The 24,541-nt window shown below is 33.2% G+C and overlaps 3 protein-coding genes across 5 annotated transcripts; 2 read left to right on the top strand and 1 right to left on the bottom strand.

Annotated features, from left to right (window-relative positions):
* Nucleotides 1-2,186: 2,186 nt before the first annotated feature.
* Nucleotides 2,187-4,572, bottom strand: LOC123217611 (gibberellin 2-beta-dioxygenase 2-like). Its single transcript, XM_044638705.1, is given in 4 exon segments — nt 2,187-2,721; nt 2,826-3,193; nt 3,196-3,203; nt 4,100-4,572. Coding segments are annotated over 4 exon segments (1,008 nt in total). The 5' UTR covers nt 4,480-4,572; the 3' UTR covers nt 2,187-2,469.
* A 4,610-nt stretch (nt 4,573-9,182) lies between these two features.
* Nucleotides 9,183-15,673, top strand: LOC123217035 (SWR1-complex protein 4-like). Its single transcript, XM_044637772.1, has 21 exons — nt 9,183-9,382; nt 9,586-9,672; nt 9,865-9,930; nt 10,031-10,088; nt 10,217-10,275; nt 10,389-10,518; nt 10,706-10,773; nt 10,938-11,030; nt 11,137-11,184; nt 11,401-11,577; nt 11,833-11,943; nt 12,583-12,678; nt 13,356-13,427; nt 13,549-13,609; nt 13,719-13,753; nt 13,872-14,068; nt 14,368-14,640; nt 14,719-14,844; nt 15,033-15,221; nt 15,294-15,345; nt 15,426-15,673. Exons 1-16 carry the CDS (start codon nt 9,269-9,271, stop codon nt 13,947-13,949), a joined length of 1,353 nt encoding a protein of 450 aa, XP_044493707.1. The 5' UTR covers nt 9,183-9,268; the 3' UTR covers nt 13,950-14,068; nt 14,368-14,640; nt 14,719-14,844; nt 15,033-15,221; nt 15,294-15,345; nt 15,426-15,673.
* Nucleotides 15,674-16,669: 996 nt separating this feature from the next.
* Nucleotides 16,670-24,212, top strand: LOC123216772 (DUF724 domain-containing protein 2-like). Of its 3 annotated transcripts, none has more exons than XM_044637334.1 (9): nt 16,670-17,305; nt 18,042-18,476; nt 19,505-19,963; nt 20,560-20,668; nt 20,745-20,965; nt 21,724-21,808; nt 21,895-21,999; nt 22,817-22,984; nt 23,278-24,212. In XM_044637334.1, exons 1-9 carry the CDS (start codon nt 16,847-16,849, stop codon nt 23,973-23,975), a joined length of 2,739 nt encoding a protein of 912 aa, XP_044493269.1. In that variant the 5' UTR covers nt 16,670-16,846; the 3' UTR covers nt 23,976-24,212. The 3 variants fall into 3 exon arrangements, with proteins under 3 accessions (XP_044493269.1, XP_044493270.1, XP_044493271.1); XM_044637335.1 differs by having other exon boundaries at nt 16,672-17,305; nt 18,057-18,476; XM_044637336.1 differs by lacking the exon at nt 16,670-17,305 and adding an exon at nt 17,351-17,872 and having other exon boundaries at nt 18,057-18,476.
* The last annotated feature ends 329 nt before the right edge of the window (nt 24,213-24,541 follow it).

Below are 24,541 nucleotides of genomic sequence, written 5' to 3'. Positions count from 1 at the left end.
GAGCCGGAGAGGTCACCGGAGATTTCAAAACCAAACCCTAGGGTGAAACTGTCATTTTTTAAAACTTAGGCTTTTTAGTTTTTAAAGTTTAGGGGACAAAATTTGATTCTATTTTAGTTTATTTTTATCCTTATCACCGTTAGGGTTTGGTTAAATTTAACCAACCATGGGTGGGTGTTTGGTGTTTTCATAGTTAAAGGGTGAAAACTTGAGAAAACATCAAACCTTGGGTAAGAAATAGTCGTTTGGCCATTTTAATATCTAAAGTTGTTATATATAGTTTTATTGTTTCACTAAACATTGATTAAGCTATAATAAGAAAAAATCACACAAAAAATTTATAACATCAATGACAATATTGTACAATAGTTCTTCACGGAGCAAGCACCTAGTCATAATTTTGAAATAAATTATAATAAAACTACATATATAAATAAATATTACTTATTTATTTATACAATATGATAATTATATAATTAAATTATATAATTATTTATTTTTTTAATTAAAAATTATTTTATTAAATATTGACACATCAAAATGTATAAATAAGTTAGTTGGGTTGTTTGTGTCAGTATACTACAAGCACAAGGGGAATTCATTCATGCAACCATGTGTGGCTTTTAGGTCTCATGTGAGTGAAATGGATGGATATGAAAGAATTAAGTAATAGTTGGAACAACGTTGAAATGACAAGTAGTTTTATCTCATCCATCTTCTTCAATTAGTTGACCAATCAAATTATCTAGGGTTATATCTCAATTTAGTGCATGGCTCTACCGGGACCAAATTATAACCATCCATTTCAATGGCCAATAAATTTGATGTTAACTTTGTCAAACAAGAAATTAGAGTGGTGGGGCATCCATGTTGGCATTCATGAAAAAGACAACTTAATGAATCCACGTAATTATGTTTACATGGTAATCATCATCCTGATTAGTGTTAATAATTAAAATCGCATAATTAATCCAAACGGCGCAGTTATAGAAAAATCTATCTAAACACGTAAGTATATTTAATTACCATAAAAGGTTGTTTGATTTTAATGATTTAAAAATTATTTTAATAATTTATTTTTTATTATATTATTTTGTTTGATTTGTTAGTAATAAAAGATTACGATAATATTTTATTATTAATACTGACGTAATTGGTGATATAGGTGATAATCTAATTATCACCTTAATCATAGGTATTAAAAGATTACTAAGATAATCTTGATTTTATTATAATTATATTATTATTTATTAATTTTTTGAGACAAAATTAAGTTTAGTTTTAATTAATATAATAAATAATATAAAAATATTTAAAAATAATTATATACAAGGACATTTAAGTAACATAATTTATTAGTATTCTTTTATTATCTTTAACCAAACATAATAATTATTTATACCTATAAAATTTTATCAAATATAGTAATTATTTATATATAATAATTTTTAAGTAATTTATCTTTAATATAATCTCTTTATTTTTTTAAAAAATATTATCTAAATTAAACACTCCTTAAAAGCTAGTTTTAAGTCAGTATCGAGATTTCTTTTCATTACCTAGAAATGGCTATTTAAGAAGGCACAGCTTGTTTGTCATTGTTGGTGAGCTCAATGGATGAAAAAAGGCATATCAAGATAGCCCTTTTAACCATGAGAAAGATCTTTCAATTGTTTTATGGCTGATTTATTGATTCGAATTTGAGACTGTACTGTATATTTATTGTCTTCATCAGTGGACCTGAATTTGTGAATCTAATTGGGTCAAATGAATGTGACACAAAACCAATTTGCCGATAAGCGTAAGAGCTGTGACAGTTGGTATCATGTAATTTTCCTAGGTATACCTAATTAAAATCAATTTGTGACAATAATTCATGAATACCAACCTCAAATTCAATCATTGTATATGTTTTATTTATAAATAATCAATGCCCACCACATGTCCACAAATTTTATCAGATATAGACCAAGATTTGGGAATTTTTTAATAAATTTAAATGTTCTACTTATCTTAAATGGATGGTCTAGAGATTACATTCACTAGTTAAAAATGATAATTGTTAGGGTCATTTATTTAAAAAATAATATTACGTATATAAATAATATATATAAATAATGACATATTATTATATAATTAGATAATTTTAAATTAAAAAGAAAATAACACTTAATCATCTATTATCATATATAAAAAAGAAATTTATTATACATAAACAGTTTCACCGAGTACAAAAGGATTTACCATTTTACTGAAATTATATTCCCCTTACTGAATACACGCAAGATAAAGGCTGAGTTAATAAATGGATTAACCATTGGAAGGTAAGTGAGAAAATACAATGACCCAGAGAGTTGAATTTGTGAGGTAGCCATGGCCAATGCCATAAATCATAATATATTTATAACCTATTAGTAAATTTGTGTTGTAGCATAGAATAATTAAGGTTGGTTTTGGAAGTCATGACGCTTAATCGTCGGCATTAATCTTGAATTGGTCAAGACGTGTATCCCCTAGCTTCAAGGAGTAGACAGCTTGTTTATATTGATTCCAAGTGAAAGACTTGTATAGATTTGGTCTCTCAGAAGAAACCATCTCTGGGAGAGAAGTAATCCACGCATCAAGGGGTGGTGCCCCAAAGTACATCATCGACATTCTTGGCTTCGTCGAGTACGCTATTGCCCGATGTCTTACACTTGTCAATCTCCCATTTGTCAAAACCTGATAATCCATTTCCATTTTATTAATTAATATATATTAATTAAATAATAATAATAATAATAATAATAATAATAATTTTCTGTTTATAGGAGGCAAGTGCCAACCTGCAATGCATCACCAACAAGCACGTAGAATTCGGTAGGGTCGGGTGGGACTGGAACCCACAGCCCATGATCATGTAAAAAGATCTGAAAGCCTCCCACATCGTTAGATCTCAAAAGGGTCAAGATCTGAGGGTCAGAATGTTCCCCAAATCCAACCCTGTTGTTCAAACATTGATGCCGCTGGTGGTGAAGTTTAGTTGATGGGTCCCAATCATTGACAGGAGGATAATGATTTAGCCTAAGTAGTGAGTCACTGTGAACGTCTCTGATGAGTCTACTGAAGGCGAACTTATCTGGGACCCCCAACCCCTCAGCCAGCAGATCAAGAATTTGGCATGATAAATCTCTAACCGCTCCTACATAATCATCACCGCACAACTGCGAAAAGGAAACACATAGCACAATAAAGAAGTCAAAAAATTTACTATTTTAAGATCAAAATCTCACTAGTCATATTCCTTAACATAGAAAACGAGAAGGGCGCCAGTTACGGCGTTGTCACATGTTATTAGCTGGAGTTCTTTTCTTTGATTTGATAGTGAAGTTATTGATTTCTTTCTGACTATCATGCAAGCAATGATAGCCGGTGCCTACCAGCTGCCCGGAAAACAAAACATCTCAGACTTTCATGGCCGTCCATTTCGCAAAAAAACAGCTCAAGTTTTTCTCAAAACTGATCATTATGTGGTTGGTTCATTATTTGATCTCACTACCCTGTTCAATTAATTATCTACAACAGCACGTGTGGTCTTCGTTAATTAATTTAATAAACCAAAGAAATGGCCTCCACTAATCTAAGGGTTATTATCCAAAGTCAATTATTTGTATACAATTACCTTACCATATTGAGCAAAGTTCCTAAAATAAAAATATTTAAGGACACCAAATTATTAAAAATTATAAAGTAAACCCTTCAAATTTTGAGTCTCATGTTTGCTTCATACTTAATTGTTTTATAAAGGAAGGTTGTCTCTTTCTACGATGCTAAGCATTAACACTAAAGAATCTCTCCAACCATTTCATCTGCAAAATTATATACCGGCCCCAAAGTGCTTGCTTTCAAATTAATAAGCAAGTGTTGAGGCCTGTAATCAGCATTAAACAATCTTATCACGCAACACAAACATTAATCAAGAGCCTTGTTTCGCTCTCCTTTGATTCTTCTTTAATTTTTTTAATCTTATGTTATTACTACTTTTTTCAAATGTCAAAACAAAGTTTAGATCAATCCACATTGAAGAATGGAAATAAAGTATGGAAGAAGTAAATAGTACCTGAAATTTACGGGGTCATTTGAGATAGCTTTGGATCTTTCGGATATGGAGAAAGGATTAGTGTGAAGAAGAAGATATTCAAGTTCACCCGAATCACCATTTAAGCCGATGTTCTTGCAACCATAACCAAAAGGCCTGGCAGGCCCAGCTCGTTGTTTTTCCATTGCCGATTTCGCAAAAAAACCAGTCCCTTCCTCTTCCAATCTTGATATTATATTCCTGGGTACCCCATGGTTAGTGACTTTAAAGAATCCATACTCTTCACATGCTTTTACGATTAGCTCTAATAACTTTGCCTTGCTGAGTGAAAGATCAATGGTAGGAATCCCAATCGCTCTTGTTTTCTTGGTTCGCATTGGAGAAGGAGAAGGCACAACCATTCTTGTTTTTGGCAAGGTTGAATAAACTGATCGAAGATGACAAGAAGAATTTGAGTTTGAATTTTCAAAGATTTTGAAGAAGCTGCTGTGATCATGGCTGGGGTGGTACTTAATCTATATATATACACACACGCACACACACAAGAAAGAGAAAAGCGAAGACGGTGAGAGAATGTATATTATAATTATTTTTATGCTGTGTCAGGGTGGGCGGTTTTGACGATTATTAAATTAAATCAATATCGTGAACTTAGGAGCCGTGGACTTTGTATATTATGACTGTCCAAGGCAAAATATAAAAAAAAGTAAACATTTTTATATTTATATGACCAAAAATCAACATAGAGTATATATATATATATATATATATATATATATATATATATATATATATATATATGCACGCTCGTGTGGTGAGAAGTGGCTTACATTAGGTGGGGAAAGAAAGAGGTTGAGAGCCAACCTGGTAGTGGCTGTTTGTCTCCTTTAATTGGCTTTCATTTTTGACCTTTTCATCTTTGACTAAGAAATGTACAACTTTGAGTCTCTAAGTTTTCAGTTTTCACCGTCCCAGTCCCCTCTAAACTCTACATTTTCTAGTGGAAAGGGACCATTCGGTCTCCCATTTTCTCTTTAGTCTCATCAATTCTCGTTCAAAGCTTAATTTTTTTGGATAGGTTGATGACACAAATATAGGAAATGGAGCATGTGTTATACAGAGCAGAATTAGACAATGAATTACATCCCACATGCGGATGACTTTGTTTGGTAATCTAAATTATTAAATTTAGTTTTTACTAAATATATATATATATATCCATGATCCTAAGAGTACAAGCCGGTTTACCCTCCTAATAAATTTGTCTAACAAATACGGACTTGTATATGTCCCCCGTGGCTGGATTCTAGTATTCAATATCCTGCCCACAGAAAACCAATAATCAATACATCCAAGGATTTATAATCCAAAACATTTTCTTAGTAGAAGTGTGGGACTGTCCTGGTCACTAAAGTTAAGACAACTGACCCAAAATTAATGCAGCACTTTGATTTTAATATATAGTTACTTTAAATTAACAGAATCTTTAGTTTGATAATTGATGATTAGAGTATGATTTGAGAAATATATATTAATAATTATCATCAACCTCGGAATTTTATGGTTGGCTTTCCTCTAAACAAAACCCTGAATTCCATGAGGAAGGCCGGCTAGCCTGAGACAAGTAGACCAGAAAGAAAGAGGGCATTAATTTAAGGCCACGGGGATTTTGCTTTCCAATTCAAAAAACATTGTGACAGAAAGCAGGTGGGTTCGTAATTCTCCCTTGCTTGCCACATGGCATCCCCTAAATACTCCGGGCCCATATGTTTTGCCGACATTTAAGTGAAGTATAATTTGACATTAATTGATATGATATATTATAAGTTAAAATATTTCATTCATTACTTTTTTATGATTATCAAGTAAAATTATTTATATTGAATAAAGAGGATGTATAATATGATTATAATATAAAGTTTTGATGTTAACCACTCCACTATAAGCAGTGGTTGGCGACTTTTGTTGATAGGCGACCCAATCATAGAGGATTCAATTCAACTAGGAAAAAGAAAGTGAAATTAATTGGAAATTATAAAAAAAATAAAAATAAACAAAAGAGTTTTAAAAGGAAAAGCCATGGGCAGTTTTGGCCGTAGGTTAGGTGGTTTTTTTGCCAACATAATTGAATCTATAATATAATTATGTATATCTATTTTGAATACATATATATATATACACACATATTTATATGTATCATCATATAATTAACTGATTTTGAATTTAGGATAAAGTAACACTCAGTCATGTGATGACATATATAAATATATATCTAAAGTAAGTATATATAGTGTTACTCTTGATTCTAATATTATTATGATAATGGTTGTCTGGATGCATACTAATTACATCATAGCAAATGTAATGTAATAGCCATAATCTTATTTATGATAGGAAGACTGAATCAATTTAATCAAACTATAAACCAATAAAATCTATGATATGAATTTAACATTGAAAATGACGACAGATATATATTAAGACATCACAAAAACATAGCGTTTCGTATACGTAACGGTAGTAGTGATTAGTATAATTTGATAGGCATGACTGTGAAGTGAAGGGGTTCATTTTCTTCATCACTGCAACTTGAGAAAATGCTGCCATTTGCATTTCTATATATGTATGAAAGATAAACCAACAAAGATATGGAAGGGTAAAACTAGCAAACAACAGCAAAAATTCATTGATAGAATAAATGACCGAATTAAAATTAAATAAGAACAACACAATTGTACATCTCTTGGTTAAGTGACAACAGCTTGAAAACATAATTTTCTGTATTTAAATTATTAAGCATGCTTGATCAACAGTAAAACATCAAATGTGACATTAACAGACGAATAAATTTCTATATTTATAAACTTATCGATGTCTCTACATTTTATCATGTCTTTCAGTGCTATCTAATCTTGGAGGTTTGCTATTTTACCCTACTTCAACGGCTCTAGTCGGCAATAGAAAGTTGTTGAATGCTAAAATAGTTGTACTTGAGGGGTCAAAGAGGTCGTCCCTGTCAGAACAGCAATGGCTAAACCAAGATTTTCCTGGCAGATTTTGTTTTGCAGTAGTTAAGAAACATAAAATATTAACAACAGAATTTATGTCGTCTGAGTCTGTTGGTTGCCAGTTGGAGTGTTTCGACCAAATCCAACTGGGTTCATGCTTTAAATCCACGAAAATGCTACAAACGAGTAGATTACTGCTTAGGCATTGACAAATGGTAAAAGGACAATGAGAAAGAAGACGATTCACTGTCATTGATGCATCTGTAATGGATCCTATATCTGAGACAAGAATTAACATTCAAACCAAACTGAGTTTGATATTATATGTCTAAAGGGATTCTGCAGTAACTCGAGCACAACTCATGTAATCCTTTCATTTTCCCTTTACACTGCTCACTAATTACAACGTTAACTCAAGTTAGACACAAGTGAAAGGCCCGATGGGACGCTAAGTAGTGAATCTGCCTCGGCATGGGATCCACTGAATGGCAGAAGGTGTCTGCTTTTGTAGTTACACCGTTTAATTTTGCGAGATGAGTATTGCCCCTCAGAGGTCAGTAGGGGCACCTACGCTCTGTTGGATACTTTTATTAATAATTGAGAGCCACCCAACAGACTTGATATTAATTGAAAAGATGGATTCACTGTGCTTGACACCTATTTCACACCATATCCAAGAGTTGACTATAGTAATTAAGCTCAGCCGTTTGCTAGGATGTAGTCTTATTAAGAGATAACAACACTGATAAGAAGCAGTTATAGCCTTACAACAGGTACCAAATACACCAAATTTTACAGTTCCGTTTCCTCGTAGAAGAGCTGAAATGGTTTGTCTGACGGGCCATCCTTGTGTTGTGTTCTAGACCCAATATCTCAAGACCAACCCAAGATAAAAGTGGAGTTTTTAGGCCCACCCATTTAATAACAAAATTAACAAAAATAATAAAAATATTACTACAGATATTTACTTTTAAATATACGGATAAATTATTTTATTATATAATTATATATTATTTTATTATTTAATAATACATATTAAATATATATTTATTTTAATATTCACATTAAATACATCTAATTTATTGAAATAATGATAGGATAAAAATATAATAAAAGCTTTAAAATATTTCCTTACAGTCGCAAGACTTCTAGAAGGATAACTGTCAAATAGTATGGTAGTTATTATTATTTTTAATAAAAGTGTGTATAGTTAGAGTTTAACGGTTTTTTAAAACCAAATTTAAAAAAGTTCGAAATTTTTTAAATTAAATTGAAAAAATATAATTCGATTCGATTTAAATTATAGTTTGAATCATAGTTATTAATATTTATGATATATAATATATATCGTATCTTATAATACGATACGATACAGATAAAAATGATATATATATAAAATGTATCAAATTAATACGATATATTAAACGTATTATATGATATAATATGTATTATACGATATGATATATATTATTGATATAAATTAATACTTTTTTTTAGAGAAAATGATAATTTATTAGGGTATATATGAAAAATTTTAAAATATTAAAACTATTTGTGATATTTTTTAAAATGATAACATGTCAATTATATTACTTTATTATTGTTATCGTTAAAAAACATATCATATCATACGATATACGTTATGATAAATTAGATTTTTGATATACGATATAATACACAATTCGACTATCATATTTTGAATATTTTAAAATCATTCATTTTTAAATATATATATATATATATTATTTAATAAAATTAATAAAATTATAGTTTTATAAAACATAATTTATATGTGTAAAATAAATATTTTATCATATATATATACTTATTTAGTTTACGGTTTTGTTCGATTTAAAAATTATTCAAATCATAATCTAAACTGAAAAAAAATGATTTAAAAAATTTTAATCCAAATCAAACCATTTTGCAAGTTAAACCAAAATACAATTTTTAAATAATTCAATTTAATTTTATAATTTGAGCCGAATTATACACTTCCTAATTTTTGACATTTTACCGAAGATTTTGATTGAGAAATCCTGTTAAACCCAAAATCTTGTCTTCAACGCAAGCTCTTAACTGACATTTCCAGTGACATGAAACCTTCAATGAATTTATCAAAACTATCAATTTTCATGAGAGTCACAGTTCAGATTAAACCCTAAATTTTGGGGTGATCGACATGGACGCCAAAGACATTCTCGGACTACCCAAAACTCAGTTACCATTAACACAAGACAAGAAATCTCGGCTCCAGAAGGAACCCCAAAGGAAACCGGATGGCATCTCTCGTGAGGTAACTTACGCACATATTTTTGGTTATGCGTAAAATGCTTTTTTCTTTCTTTCTCAGCCGACTTGAAAGGTGCTCTCAGTGTACCGCCATACGCACCCAGCATTTGACCAATTGTGGCTGGCCCAACTGTTTTCAGAATGCCGTTGTCAAGCTACATTTTTGCTTTTGGTGCTTTTCTTTTTCTAATTTCGTGTACATCGTACGTTTATGCGCTTACTGGAGGATTGGCGCCGCTTATGCCATCCATTGACGTCTCTCTGTTGAAAAAAGGACCCCCATCTGACGAGAAGGTCTGGTATCAAAATCCTTTTTGTTATCAATTTTACTGTTAACTTGGGTAGTATTTGAAGTAGTGTTTACTTGGCGTGACTACATGTTTGTATAAGTTGGCTGGCAGTGTTAATTGATGTTTTGATGTTGTTTAAATTATAAATTATGATGATGTGATTTCTTTTATAAAAGGTATCATCTTTTGCATTCAGATTACTTGGCGGTGGCTTCCTTTCACAAATTCTGCACGTAAAGATGACTTGCAGCTTTACCATTGGGTACGTTTTCTTAATTTCTGAAGGTTTTGTCATAAGCTAGCAACCTGAGAATCCTTGGTATGAATGTTTAAGATGTCTTATAATTTTATTCACTCAGCAGGTCAGAGTTGTGAATGGTATTCCACCAACAGCAGACTACTCTTTTGCCAAGTATAAAAGGTATAAAAGTTTTCTATCATCGGTCTCTTTCTTTAGTGGAGAATTTTGCATCGGTTATTTACTTATTTAGTTACTTTCTCTAGTTTTGGTTTCAATGGTTGAATCAGCTAGTTTTTTGTTATGTTGCAGTCTGTTGATGTTGTCAAATACACGAATGAGGAGTATGAAAAGTATTTAACAGATCCTGTAGGTATCAAATGAAGTTGAAAATTTCGAAGGGGAATTATAACTCATGCTTGATTCCCATATATCCTATCAATACTATTTAATATTCAGTTTTTTTCTATGTGTTGGATTAGACATGGACCAAAGAGGAGACAGATCAACTGTTTGACTTGTGTGAAAGGTTTGATCTCCGTTTCATTATTGTAGCTGACAGATTCCCATCATCTTGGTCTGTGGAGGAACTAAAGGATCATTATTATAGTGGTAGTTGTTTCTGTTTTCTTGACTAATATTAGTTTTTTACTGTTTATATCACTTTATTTATTTTAATTGTTTTATAGTTTAATATGATACTTCACTTATGTTCTGTTTGCAGGGGACAGCGCATGACAATTGATTGCAAGAAACTATTTGATTGTTCTTTATGGTTATGAAAATTCTTATTTTGTAGTATCTCAAGCTATAATGATTGCTAGGGCTCCATCTCTGGGAGATGTTGCAGTTCATCCTCTTGTTAAGGTATGATAGCTGTATAAGTGGTGTTTCTACTTGACTGTTATAATGTCATGATTTCAATTTTTTTTGGTCACATTTGGTTGGTTTTATCTGGTTCTCTGGATTTGAGGTGTGCTATACCATGTTTTTCTATATGTTTGTAGTTTTTGACCTTTCTGTTTTTGTAGGAGCCTTACAATGTTTCACAAGAGAAAGAACGGAAGCATGCATTGTCAATGGTGCTATCACAAACAAAACAGCAAGAGCATATAGATGCTGAGGTCTTATTCTGCTTGCAGCTCTTACTGGTTACTGTGTAATGTTGACATTTCAGCACTGATGTGAATTTTGACTGGTTAATACAATATAAGCAAGATCTTTTTTCAGGTTTTGGCTGAAACAAAAAGAATAGCTGAGTCACGCATGGCTGCACGGGTGTGTTGGCATTTGATATGTGGTTATGCCTATTTCTTATAATCAATGCTGTTTTGCATTACAGCTAATAGGGAGATGTGTATTTGTATCACATGAAACAAAAGTTGGAATTGTTTATAACTTTGTACTTGTAAGAAATGTCAATAATACTTCTGCTTTGAATTCCAAATGAAGTAAAAAAATCTGCTTTCTGCTTTCTGCTTTCTGCTTACCCAGGCTGCCGAAGAGCCTGAGTTGCCTATTACATCACATGTGGGCTCAGAAAGTGCTGACCAGGCTGTACTTGGTGATACTATATCCTGTTCATTAAATGTTCAGATTCCTGCAGCAGTGGTTGCACCTTCAACCTCTATTATGGCTGAAAGTGCCTCTACTTTGGCTTCTTTACGCATGGTATGTCTATTAATTGGTTCCAAGTTAGTTTCTACCTTCTCCCTCTTTCCGCCTCCTTTTGAAAAATATGGTTATCTTTTTCTAGGCACTAGTGAAAGTAATTTGTTTTTTGTTATTCTTTCAATTTTTATGGAATATTTGAGCATGATGTCCCCAATTTCTAGTTTTGGAACCACAGTCCCTGACTCTTCTGGAAGTTTTTATCTCAGTTATCCAAGTATCAACGAAAATTCTACTGATTTAAAAAAATTGCAGCTTAAGGTTTATTTGAGGACTTCTGCACTTGAGCAGATGGTACAAGCTGCAAGCTCATCAGCAGGACTTTGGACTATCAAGCGGGTTGGGCAGACCTTTCAAGATCTTGGGGTTTGTTTCTGCTTCCTGAACTGTTTATGGTGAAGATACTCTTTCTGTATTATGTTATTTATTTTTCAGTGGTGTTATTTCTATAGTAAGTAGACATTAACGTTTTATAGTTATCATTATGATCTGTTTGTTTTTATTTATTTTTTTAGTTGCTGTTCTTCTCTGGGTAAGTCTGAATTATGGAGATGCACTAGTGCTGTAGCTTGTTAATTGTTTCTCTCCTACTAAATTTGGGCAATCATATTTTGACATTGTGTTTTCAATCAGATTATTATAAAATTAGGACTTAACTTTTGCCAATGTATATTCCTGATATGACCATATCCATATGTAATGCGTGCTTAACCACATTAGGTTCTCATAAAGCAGATTTTGGACTTGATAGCTGAGTTATATGGATGTTGACTGAGGTTTTTTTATCTGTTATTTATTCTATTTTATTTTATTTTTTGATGAGAAATCAAAACTTCAAGTATCCGTTTAATCATTTCTAGCGATTTCTAGTATGTGATCCCTGTCTTTTGGGCATATTTCTTGGAGTTCGATGTTATCTAAATTTTCTGAGTAGACTCACTTGACAGGGTATTTTGTGAATATTATGACTGAGTGATCATTAAGCTCATGATGTATCATTTACAGGTTAATTTGAAACCTAAAGTTCCAACCAAAGCTGTTTGTGCAGAGCATCTTGAATTAAGAAAAGAAATATTGACTCGACTAAATCTTCAGAAGCAGGTAATGAATACCCAAGGTTATTTTTCTTGATTGACCGTTCCTTTTTTGTCCTTATAATTTTGTGGTTTGATAACAGCAGATGTGACTGTTTTATATGGCTTAATTCAAAATGATGAAAATATTTTATTTATTCTCTCAGGTTCTAATTTCATACAGTTTGGAAATTAAGTGATATCATAACTTTTGTATAAACTAATGTTTATATTATCATTATTTTAGTATATGCTAAAGCTTATATTTTCTCTAGTACTCTATTATCTCCTCTGGGTCAAGTAATAGCAATGTTTTGTTGTTTCTTTCAAATCATCCCTTTTTTTTCCTTGTACTAAAGGGATTTGGAAGGTCCTTAACCTGAAGTTTTATGAGGAGGATTGTTGCAATAGAGATTTCTGGTTAATTGCTAAGTTTCTTGTGTTGCTTTAATGATATGAGCTGAGCATTATTCCCATTCAAAATTTCACTCTTAATATGGCAATGCTTGAAATTATTGACTCCTTTTGGGTTTTATTGTCTCAGAGCCAATCGGTTTTCAATATTTTTACGTATTGTTTTTTGTTGCATAAGAGCAAGGTTCTTGGATGCAATATAGGTAATTCAGAATTTCTTGGAATAGAATAACAACAATGGTTTATTTTTCATTTATATCTTGACATGTTTAATTTTTGTGTTTCATTAAGTTGCAATACAAGGAGGCAGACAGTTCATCTTACTGTGATGGTTCATACATTGATATGCCGGACACCCCTAAGGTTAGTGGATTGATTAATGTTATGTAATCTCTTGCAATTAACTAGGCTTGTGGTTCTGTTAGCATTCTAGCGAACTAGTCCTAGTGTCAAATTCTTCAAGTAATTCCTAGATTCTGTACAGTGTTCACATCGTGGTGGGGATCAGGATCGAACATTTGTTCCAGACTCTGCAAGTCTTGGAGGTAATATTATAATTGGTGTCAGCGTCCTGGTCTTCCCTTCAACTTATTTTAAATTGAAGTAAGTCAGTTGTCTAGGAGTTTTAAATTCAAAGTTCTATTGGGATTTCAGGAGAAAGGATTGGCAAAAGGGACCAGAAACGCAAGGTACATCATGGCAATGTCATATGCTTACTGTTGTGTAATGGTTTTACTATCACTTCTCCCCAGCTTTAGATTTTCATATGATTTTAATTTAGTCTTTCTTTGATACTCAATTCTTCAGGGACCTGGAAGGTTATCAGAGGCTCCATCATCGACTGCTCATAAAAGGCCAAGAAAAATTAAGGCTTCAGATCTATAATTTTTTAAGTCACAATGGCTTAATTTTTGCTGCTTAGTTCATTATTCTTGAAGTTAAAGAGCAACGCAGGATTTAAACCAGGACCTTGCCTCAGCTTCACCATATTTACCAGGCCAGCTGTATGTAACAGTAATATTAAGTCCAGTCTTAGAAGCGACAAGTTTGTTTATTTATCATGTAATATATCTCAGCAATCCTGTTGCGATATATAAAATAAAAATTTAAAAAAAAATTAAAAACTATACTGTATTTTTTTTTTTAAATTCATATTCATCTCCTCTAAAATATTTTTTATTTATAATTAGTTTACATATTTGGTTTATGTGGAGCTTTAAAAACCACTTTATCTTGAGTGGTAGAGATTTAATAAGCCGCTCTTCATCTCGAAAACAAAAAGTGACAAGGAGAAATCATGCAGGTGTTAGGCATCGCTTTGAGATCCTCTTATTCACTTCCCACTAGCCGTGTCAACGTTCGTGTTCAGGCAAAAGCAAAATATTATCGCTCTAGAACTTCTTGCGGTTTAAGAAACCAAACCAGAACAAGTATCAGCAACCCATCCATCTCTCTCTCACTTTTCGGCTCTGGTTTCTTTCTGGGTCCCCTTATTGATGGGCTTCATTCCCGGGTGAATCTTGTGGTCTATGAAAACGGGTCAATTAATATCGGACCTCTCCACACGAGTATCTGGGTAAATCTACTTTCATTTTTCTTTCTTCAGATCAAAATTCTTCAATTTCTTTGGTTGTTGTCTGTTCAATGTCAATAGGTTCCGTCTCTGCTGGGATTGTTTTACTGCACTGTCGGTTTGCTCCAACTCTACTTGGATGACAGAGCCTCACCCTCTTCAAAGGTTCCCGAGGGAAGCTTGGAAAAAAACCGCCGCTTCGCTACTGTGAGTTTTAACTTTGAATACTGCATTTTATTTAAGTTCAACTAGTTCATGGATAAAAAGGAAAAAATTTATAGCAAGACTTCAACGCTAACCAAAAAGAAGACTGAAGTAGTTTTCGGATTCGCGGTATGAATCAACGAGCATTCATCATCCCTTGAAACTTTTTTTTCTTTTAATCATCAATGCAGAGCTCTGTTGGTATTTATTGAATTGAGTGCTGAACTTTATAAGGCAGGAACAGCAGACAACATAGAAGCCTACATATTATTTGCAGTGGCAGAATTTATATGGTTTTCCCTGGACAGGACATGGCTCGGCTTCGCCCTAGCATCTATTGTCGGTCTCGCCTGCCCACTGGCTGAGATACCTCTAATGAAGTAATCTTTCTTTTCCTCTTATCTTTAAATAATTCAAGCAAATCCCTGGTTAGTCTGATACTTGTTTTCCAGGCTATTTCACCTTTGGTATTACCCAAAAGCAAATATATATTTCCTTGGCCAGGTAATTGATTTTGTTTCCACAATTTAAATCCTTTATGGCTTCACAGAAGTGCCAATCTCGATACTTTTTATTGTGTGCAGGGATTGGTTACTTGGACAGCTACCTGCTATTTTGTTTACACGCCATTCCTCATTAACTTAGCTCGTTGGCTCAGATCAGTAATGGCTGCTGCTAATTCAGAGGACAAGTCTGGTTAGGCAAATATCTGAATTTCTCTCTTTAAGCCACGGTTTCATTACTTCTACTGTAAGGAGGGGATCCTTAGAAGTAATCAATTGATGTTGTACTCAAAAACTCTTTTTCAGTTTAATTCCCATCTTCATATTCATGGTTGTGGTTAAGCTAAGACAACTTCCGCATGCTCCTCTTCATCAATTTAATCTCAATTTTCATGACAGATTAAGTCAGTTTTCTTAAGAAAAAAATTGCATCTGTCAACCTCCTTTCTTCCGCTCATATACCTAGGTAAAAATTTAAACAATTACAAACAAGTTGTTAATCCTATTGAACAATCGTTTCATTCATGACACCGTTTTCAACTGACACAAGGTCAACGTTTCCACCATCAGCGATCGAGTAAGGACGAAGGTCTTGGAGTACCAAGTCAACGTTTTGGAGGGTGAGATCGAATTTGGATGCGCTTCGACTCGATGTACAAGCTCTTAAATCCTGGAAATTGTTGTAACTTAGTTGAAATTGGAGTTATCGGAGATATCACTGCACTTGTGGTTGCCTTGCCGGTGTTAGGGACGCCATTGTTTTTATTTTTAGAAGTTCTGGGGGCGTTTGAAAAACGTACGAACACTGCTTTTGTGGCTGTGGGGTTATGGCATCATTAGCAGTGCCACATTTTCGATGCCGTAATATCCTTACTGAAATTTAAAAAAAAGAAGAAAAGGCTTTTTTACTTAGTTCCAAAATTCATTTATTTATAATGATAAATATGGTGGTGTTATTTTTTTATTATTAATTTGAAATTATTTAATTATATAATAATATATATATAAATATGTGTATATTTATATATTTAAAATGGATATATATAATTTTATTGTTATTTTTTTTATAAAAATAATTTATTTATCTCATATTTATAGTAGAATTAAATTGTATCACAAGATTAAATGCCAAAACTATTTTAGGAAGACATAACAGGTATTAATTTAGGGTTTTTTCTATATATAAAATTATAATATGATTAAAAAAATTAGATTAATTATTTCCCCTTTCACTTATTTGTCGTTATCAAATCATTTATAACGATTTTTTATCATTAAATTCATAGATTTTAAGAGAAATAAATAAAAGAAGGAAAGGGCACTCTACTCCGCTCCACTCAATTACCGAAGAATCCAACCTATCCCGCCAAACCCACAAAAATAAACACATAAAAAGAAAATTAAAAAACAAAAAAAGAAATTATCTTCATTCAAAGCTGTGAAAATTGAAAATAAAGGCACAAAAACCCTAGGCCAGGGTTTTCTGCCCAGAGGGAACGAAAATGGTAACTTCGGAGTCCGAGCACCCAGTCATCTTCACCAAAGGTACCGAAATTGAAGTCACCAGCGACGAGGACGGTTTCAGAGGCGCCTGGTACCGAGCTACTCTTGTTGAGTCCCCACCAAAATCTGCTTCCAAGAAACGTAAGAAAGTCCTGGTTGAGTACAAGTACTTGCTTGCTGATGATGGCACCAGTCCCTTGACGGAGTACGTTGACCCAGCTTATGTAAGGCCATTGCCTCCTCAAAAAACGACTGAGAAGAAGCCATTTGAGTTAAACGACTTAGTTGATGCCAATTACCGAGATGGGTGGTGGACTGGTACTGTAAGGAAGATTCTTGATGACGGGAAACTCAGGGTTTGTTTTGATAACCCACCTGATGTTCTTGATTTTGAAGAGAAAGATTTGAGACTTAGTTGGGTTTGGGTTAACGGTAACTGGGTCCGACCCAAAAAGCTGGTACGTCAAGCTACCGTTATACTTTTTTAAAGAGTGATGAAAAAAGAGGGAGTTTGAGTTTCTGGAAGAAATAACTTGGCGGGCTTGTAAATTTTGACCTAATGTAATATTTTAAATGGGTTTTATTACATGTTTTTATTCGCATAGTATTTGGCATGATTTTCTCACTAGTGTTTGTGGGCCTCAAAAGTACTTTTTATTCAAGTATGAGTAATCCGTCTGGTATTGATAAGTGCCAACCTTGCATAGGCGGTGGATAGATGCATTGCATGTTAATCGCTATTAAAGGAAACATCTTGCTGTGTATAGGATTATTGTTAAGATTAGAATGATAGTCAAATTGTCAGCTTGATTCACTTATGTTACCTGGTTAATTCTTTGATTCTGCTTATGCATGGTCTGATCTTTCTGGGGTTCTATTATTACATTTAGTATTTACATGGTCGTTCTTATTGATGGTCTTGCACCATTAACTTATTTAGGATACCGAATGGAATCTTCTGAAATGTACTTTAGAGCATAAGTTTAGTATTTTCCTGAAGCACACAGTACCTACCTAAACCAATGGTAATCTTGCTATCTTTTTAATTTAAGATTCTGTTCTTCAATTAACAGTTAAGTATTAATAATTGTTGTATATGTTATCTCCTCAAGCCTTAAAATCTATATTTTCATTTTGATTCTCTGCGTGATATATGTAAACCAGTGACTTTTGTCTGTAATAATATATTTTTAGTTTTATTTCTTAAAGCAATCAACAGGATCCGTTTTTAGCCCAGGGACAGCGGTAGAAGTAAATCCTGACGAATTAGAAAACTTACGTGATGTCTGGTTCCCTGCAATCATCATTAAAGAAAATGAGGATGGCACTTTCTTTGTCAAGTATGAAAACAAAATGATTGGTGATGAACCTGGAATGGTAAAAGTTAATCTGGATTCCAAGCATATCCGACCTACCCCTCCTCGCTACGTGGACAAAAATTATGAATTGCTGGAAAAAGTTGATACATCCTATGGTTTTGGTTGGCGGGCTGGAGTGATTACCAAAGTTCTCCCTGAGGGAAGGTACAATGTCTTTTTTAAGCATGGAAATGTGGATAAAGAATTTAGTCATTCAGAATTAAGGCCTCATTTGGAATGGACTGATGGCAAGTGGATTAGTAAATCAAAGGTATCATCTTTTCTTAATTTTCTCTTCATTGTGGGAGGATAGTGGCGGATGGGGCTCAAGATCTATAGTCCTTAGTGCTTCTTTCTGTTTGTTATAGTTGTTATCTCTTTGTTTCTTAAAATAAATTAAATTAAATTAATAACAATTTGTTGGATTGGTTGGTATTGAATCTTCTCTTGACTAGTTTTTTTAAAATTTTTTTTTTTTTTCGGGTTTATCTATTTTTTGCTATTAAGGGCTTCAATTTTACCTGCATATGTCAAGCTATACTAGGTAGGAAAAATTATATATAAATATATGATTCTTTGTTATTGTTTTATATCACTGCAATTAAGCGGTATTGGACTTGTTCTGAAGGACCTCATGTTCTCTTTTTGCATTTTATTTTGGCACAAATTTTATATGAATTGTTCTGTTCCTTTTAGTGTTTGAGTTTTTCTAAGCAGTTATTGCATTCACGCTAGTTTTCATGGATTTAAAAGGCTAGAATCATGTGCTTTGGTGGTACTGTGTTTAGCTTTCAATTCATGTTCTAGGTTTGCCAAGCTGTTTTATGGAGTGTTTTATCTATTTGTAATGATGGCTTTGGCCTACAAGAAAAACAACATCCTCTAGATTTCTTTTTAAATTCAGATGTAATTATTTTGAGAAGATAAAAAGAAAAAATGTTGTGAAAATTAGTTGTTTGATCATGCTTGAGAAAATTATTAAGCACCTCACTTGCTGATATTTGTACTTTGTTATGTTCTCTTACATGCATTGGTTTTGTAAACAGTGCTTATACCTACTTTCAGTGTTTCTAGGTCCTTTTTTCCTTTTATTTTTTGTTCTTTGTATTACTTATTTTGCTCTAAAAGTCACCACACTTTAGAGAAGCAAATGAGACTCTATTTCATGTAATTTACAGTGGAAAAATGCTTATATTTTGGAAAGTTAATGATGTGCTTGGGTTAATTTTAGATCCATCTAAAAAACCTAGTACTAGTTCTATTCATTTGTTGGTAGCTTATAATATGTTTTTGGTTCAGGAAATCTTGATAGCTTCTGGTAATCAAGAACAGTTGGGGCATGCTTGTACTAGTGCCAACAACCCTGAGCAAGCTTTGAAATTTGTCAGTTCAAGCTCTGCAAAGGATAACAGTGAAGATAAAACACCTAATTTTACCAACATAAGAAATAATCAGATGAAGCAGTCAAGTCCCTGCCATGAGGATTTTACGTCTTATTCCTTTCCAAGCAAGAAGAAGATCAAGCTGTCTGACTCTAATGGTTCTATCATGCGATCACGTCCGAACAGAATGTTGACTGAAAGAAATGTTTCAGAGACCTCATCTCATATAAAAGAGATGCCGAATGAAACTGAGGACAAACAATCTGATTTTATGTCTAAAAAGGCGGAAAGCACAGGAACTAGGCGCTTGAAGAAACCTGTGATGGCTGATCAGCCTCCTGCTAAAATCGAGAGTCCATATCTTGGAAAGAGAATTGTGAGTTATATTTCTCTGTTGAAACCTTCGTATTTTTGTACTTCTTGTACATCAAACTTTATTGGGTCTTATATGTCCAAAGTTTGATGAAGGGAAATTTGTAAACATTGACATAACAATTACGGCAGCCTGATTTATGATTGGGTCCATTAGTTGCATGATTTTAGAGCAAAGGGTGTAGACTCAAATCTCCCATCAATGCAACATATTAATGTTACGTTATCTTTATTACTTAATAGTTGTCTCTAATTAAACTATATCCTGTGCAAGGATTGGGGATCTGCCTGCATAATCTTACCTGAAACTTTTAAGAAAAGTATCCCTCCCTCACCTAATATTATAGTAACTGAGATTTAATTGGTGCTGTTATGATTCATGATGGCAATGATTTTTTATGAGTAAAGAGATGTTTTTCAGCTATTTGTAGTACACTAGATTGAATGACTATTTTCTGATTTTTCTGTCATTATTACTATTCTTGGGTAATGATGACTATTTGGACCCTTAAGTTTATGTTTGAGCCAGGGCTCAATTTCTATGTGATCTTGATATTTTTCCCTTCAACTTTTCATGATATTTTTTTGTTGCTCCTACAGAAGACTAAGCAACAGAAATTTGGAGCTGACTTCCAAACAATAGATCTTGTAAAAAGGAAGGGAAGACCAACAAAATTCCATGTTAAAATGTCACCAGCTGCTGCCACTGGTATACAGTTTTGGTAATGTTTATTTCATTAATTTGTTGTCTTTCTATAACTAACTTGGGGCTTTAAGGATTTCAGGTAAGGAGACTGATACAGAAGTGGCTAATGCTGAAGAACTGAATGAAAATGATCGTAAAGAGGAAGAAGTTGAAACCCGTGTCATCTTAGGGTTAAAAGCTAGTAAGGGTGTAAGGGGCACACAGGCTAGAAATTCTGTTCAGATTTCTAAGAATGAATCACTGAAGCTAATTAGGGACCAGAAAAAAAATATAAATGATTCAGAAGGAGACAACAGCACGGTAAGCAATATTTGAGCATTTTCTTCCTTTTCTTCTCAAGGCTTCCATCTAAAACATAGAAAAAAAAAAAAAAAAAGCTTTTGCATATTCTTTTCATCAACCTAACATGTGTTAGCCCTTTTGTTTTTCTGCTAGAATAAGAAGTGATAGCCCTTTTCATCAAGCTAGTAAAGATGCTCTATAAAATTATAAAGTGAACAAGACTGGAGTAGTTTTCTCAGAACCCAAAGGTTCATAAAACTAAACAAAATGATAAGCTGTACTCCTATTCCATAATGCTACTATTCTGCTTCCATACATAATGTGTGATAGCCTCCTCATGATGGAAGTATTTCTGTTTGATACATATGTATGTATCTTTCAGTCGCTTGTCAAAAACAATTTCACAGCTGAAATTAAAAAAATAAAATAGTGGAAATTTTACGGAAATGATGTATCTTATGAACCCATTTGTTCATAACCTTTTCTTTTTAACCATAACATTGTCTTCTAGGTATGCTGTTATCTGCTGTTGTAACAATTAAATAAGATTGCAACTCTTAAAAAAAAATTAAATTAGATTTAACAGTGCTAACTTCTGATTTTTCTAGTTTTGGTTTAGTGATGTTAGCCTGGGTCTTGATTTAGTTGTTCTATTAAATGTGGAATGAAAGGCCTTTGTAATAATTTGCCTTAATCCTGTTTGTTCCTTGACCAGGTAGTTCTAAATTTGATGTTTTTATTTTTTTATATTTATTTTTAATGTGGGACATAAGCAGCCAAGAGTAGGAGGAAGCAGCCAAAGAAGAAAAAGAGGAAGACCACGTAAATTAGTAATCACAAGCCCCGGGGCACCAGAGGACGGTATATGATAATTTTAAGCAAATGATTGGAAGGCTAGCTGCCTTTATTTTATTTTTTTAGAGACTACTTTGCTACATTCTCTGCAGGTAAGGATCACAAAAGGGCTGGAGTTGCTGCTGATGAAATTGGAGTAAAAGATCATGTAACCAGTGAAACTGAGTTGCATACACTTCGAAGGGTGGAATCTGCAGGTATGAAGAACTTGCAATATAAAAAATATTTCATCTTCCTGTTATGTTTATGCTGAAACATATTAGTTATAGTGGAGTCTCTTGATTACCCAGTGATATGCAAGTTTTGTTACAATAGGAGCAGAGTTCCTTTACTGGTGAAAGAGGAACTTTCAAATGAACTGAAGGAGTTTCCATCAAAGAGAGGAAGAAATTGAGTGAAACCGTAAACTTTGAACCTCCAGTGGTGTCATTAGAAATAATAGATCTGCAAATTTTGGGTAGTGGGGCACTCAGAGTCTTCCAGTCTTTTCTGTGGTCAAACAAATTTTCATTAAGTCTATCATTGCCTAGAAGTAAAAAGAGAATTTAAGAAGTCTCTTAGTACCCAATGAGGAAAAGAATGGTATTTTGAATGGGATTTCATTTCTATTCCTGTGTCAGCCCAGCAATTGAATCTAGTGTTGTTATCCTTGACTTAATGAGGTCTTCACCCTGCAAATGGACCATCCTTTTTCAAATCTTATGGTGCAGGGAACTCAGATGCCATGGGGTCTGGGTTTGATACACATCCCCGTGCAATTGCTGGTACTAGTAAAGAACAATTACGATGCAGTTTCCCAATTTGTCAAACAGATAAATTGTGTTGCCATAGATATACATTTTGATTTTTTAAATAGTGCAGATTAGTCTGTTTCTGGCATGTTCTTTGTTTTTCTATTGTTTCCCATTTTTAGCATCCTCTGTTTCAATGAAAGCAGTTGTTTATTTGTTGTAATTATACTTTATAGATATCTTTCTTAAATTCTGTGGAGCTTAAGGTTGATCTATTTTGTAGTTTCTCGAGATATCTCTGGAGAGAGGGTGGCTCAAGTTTCCGAGATTGATTCTTCAATAAAAGAGGTTGATATGGCCATTGCTGTAGTATCCAACAACCCAACTGATGATGATCAACCTCTATCAACTTGGATTGGAGGGATGCACTCTACAAGTGTTGAAGAATTAAGTAAGCTACTTAAAACATATTAATATTCTGGTGTTTGTTGTAATTTGCTTGACAAGATTTGTCTTTTGTCTAGGATTATCCTCTGGTAGAATTAAGTGTTAAAGAGTAAAGTTAGCTACTTTAAACAAGTTAATGTTTTCTTGTTTGTCGTAATTTGCTTGACAAAATTTGTCTTCTGTCTAGGATTATCCTCTGGTAGAATTAAGTGTTGAAGAGTAAAGTTAGCTACTTTAAACAAGTTAATGTTTTCTTGTTTGTTGTAATTTGCTTGAAAAAATTTGTCTTCTGTCTAGGATTATCCTCCGGTAGAACTGCCAATGGATTGAATGAGGCTAGAGAAAGACAGATTGATAGAGTCACTGAATCTTCTGCAAATCATAACAAAAATGGAACCATGCCAGTAGAAAATGAAGTGTTACCATTTGTGAAGAAGTCAACTATTTGGAGTACAATTGAATCAATGGAAGTTTTTCAAATAGTGCCCCAAAATCCACATTTTCAACCTTTATGTGAAACTAAAGAAGAGTATCGTGAAGGATCAGCTATTGGTATTATGGTAACTTTTGCAGGTTTGTTTGAGAAGATCTCCATGTTGCGACTTAATGATTCTAGAAGAATATTTGATAGCACCTTGGAAAGTCTTGTGGATTTAGAGAAGCATGGATTTGATGTTACAGTGCTACAAGATCGTGTGAATTCATTGCTTTCACTTCAGGTTGGGCAAGAAGAAAATCTGAATGAAATAAAAGAAACTGAAAAGAAGGTAATGGAGTTTACTAGTGAGAATACAAAGTTAGATAAAGAATTAGAGGAGATAAAAAAGAAGATAAGTGAGTTGCAGGAAAAACTAGAGTCAACAAAATTGAAAAAGGAGATACAGGCGATCGAGATTTCTAGGTTGCAGTCTCATCTTGATGATATGAGTGAACGAGTTCAAAGTGCCCAACATGACTTTGGAAAACTAGCCACTGCTCCTTGGAAGTCAGCTTGATGTTGTGGTGTTGGGTTTGCCATGATGATGATGATGATGAATTTTTTGTGCATCTGTAGCTAGGGGTTGTAGTAATAATGTTGTTATGTATATTTTGAACTCATCTTAGCTGTCTATCCGCAACATCTACTTTGTACCTAGGTTTTAGAATACTATGAACGTCTACTATTTATAGTGATGAACTTGTATTATGATTATTATTGCAATCGTAGAACTGACTCAGTCTGATGTGGTGTACATACATTACTCAGAAACCGACGCCGTCTTGATTAACCAAACTTACCTGGACCGTTGTTTCCTGCTTTTATTATCTGTGTCATTGTGTGTGAATGAAGCCTTTTAAGGTGCTGTCCCAGTGTTTATTCCTAAAGAAATTTTAAATATGATTATTTATTAATAGAATACAATGTTGATTCTTCTTTTTAGTTTTTATCAGTGCTATTTCTGTGGACCTTTGGCAAGAAAATTGAAGATTAGGTTTGATTTACTGTGGTTTCTTACTTTAGTTTCATACCCTTTTCATTCCCTCTGCTTGTTTTTGCAGTTTCAGTGGATGTGGGTAGAAA

Source organism: Mangifera indica, chromosome 5 (genome assembly GCF_011075055.1).
Source record: "Mangifera indica cultivar Alphonso chromosome 5, CATAS_Mindica_2.1, whole genome shotgun sequence".
In the NCBI taxonomy this organism is placed as follows: Eukaryota; Viridiplantae; Streptophyta; class Magnoliopsida; order Sapindales; family Anacardiaceae; genus Mangifera; species Mangifera indica.
The sequence above is the reverse complement of the archived record's forward strand: the minus strand, read 5'-3'. Positions and strand labels throughout refer to the sequence as shown.

Excerpts from the sequence above, each read along its gene's own strand:
- LOC123217035 (XM_044637772.1), top strand. The coding sequence starts at position 9,269 with ATGGACGCCAAAGACATTCTCGGACTACCCAAAACTCAGTTACCATTA. Across the intron at positions 11,031-11,136 it reads AAGAGCATATAGATGCTGAG|GTTTTGGCTGAAACAAAAAG; the intron begins GTCTTATTCTGC and ends ATCTTTTTTCAG. Across the intron at positions 11,185-11,400 it reads AGTCACGCATGGCTGCACGG|GCTGCCGAAGAGCCTGAGTT; the intron begins GTGTGTTGGCAT and ends CTGCTTACCCAG.
- LOC123216772 (XM_044637334.1), top strand. The coding sequence starts at position 16,847 with ATGGTAACTTCGGAGTCCGAGCACCCAGTCATCTTCACCAAAGGTACC. Across the intron at positions 17,306-18,041 it reads GGGTCCGACCCAAAAAGCTG|TTTTATTTCTTAAAGCAATC; the intron begins GTACGTCAAGCT and ends ATATATTTTTAG. Across the intron at positions 21,809-21,894 it reads CCCCGGGGCACCAGAGGACG|GTAAGGATCACAAAAGGGCT; the intron begins GTATATGATAAT and ends CATTCTCTGCAG.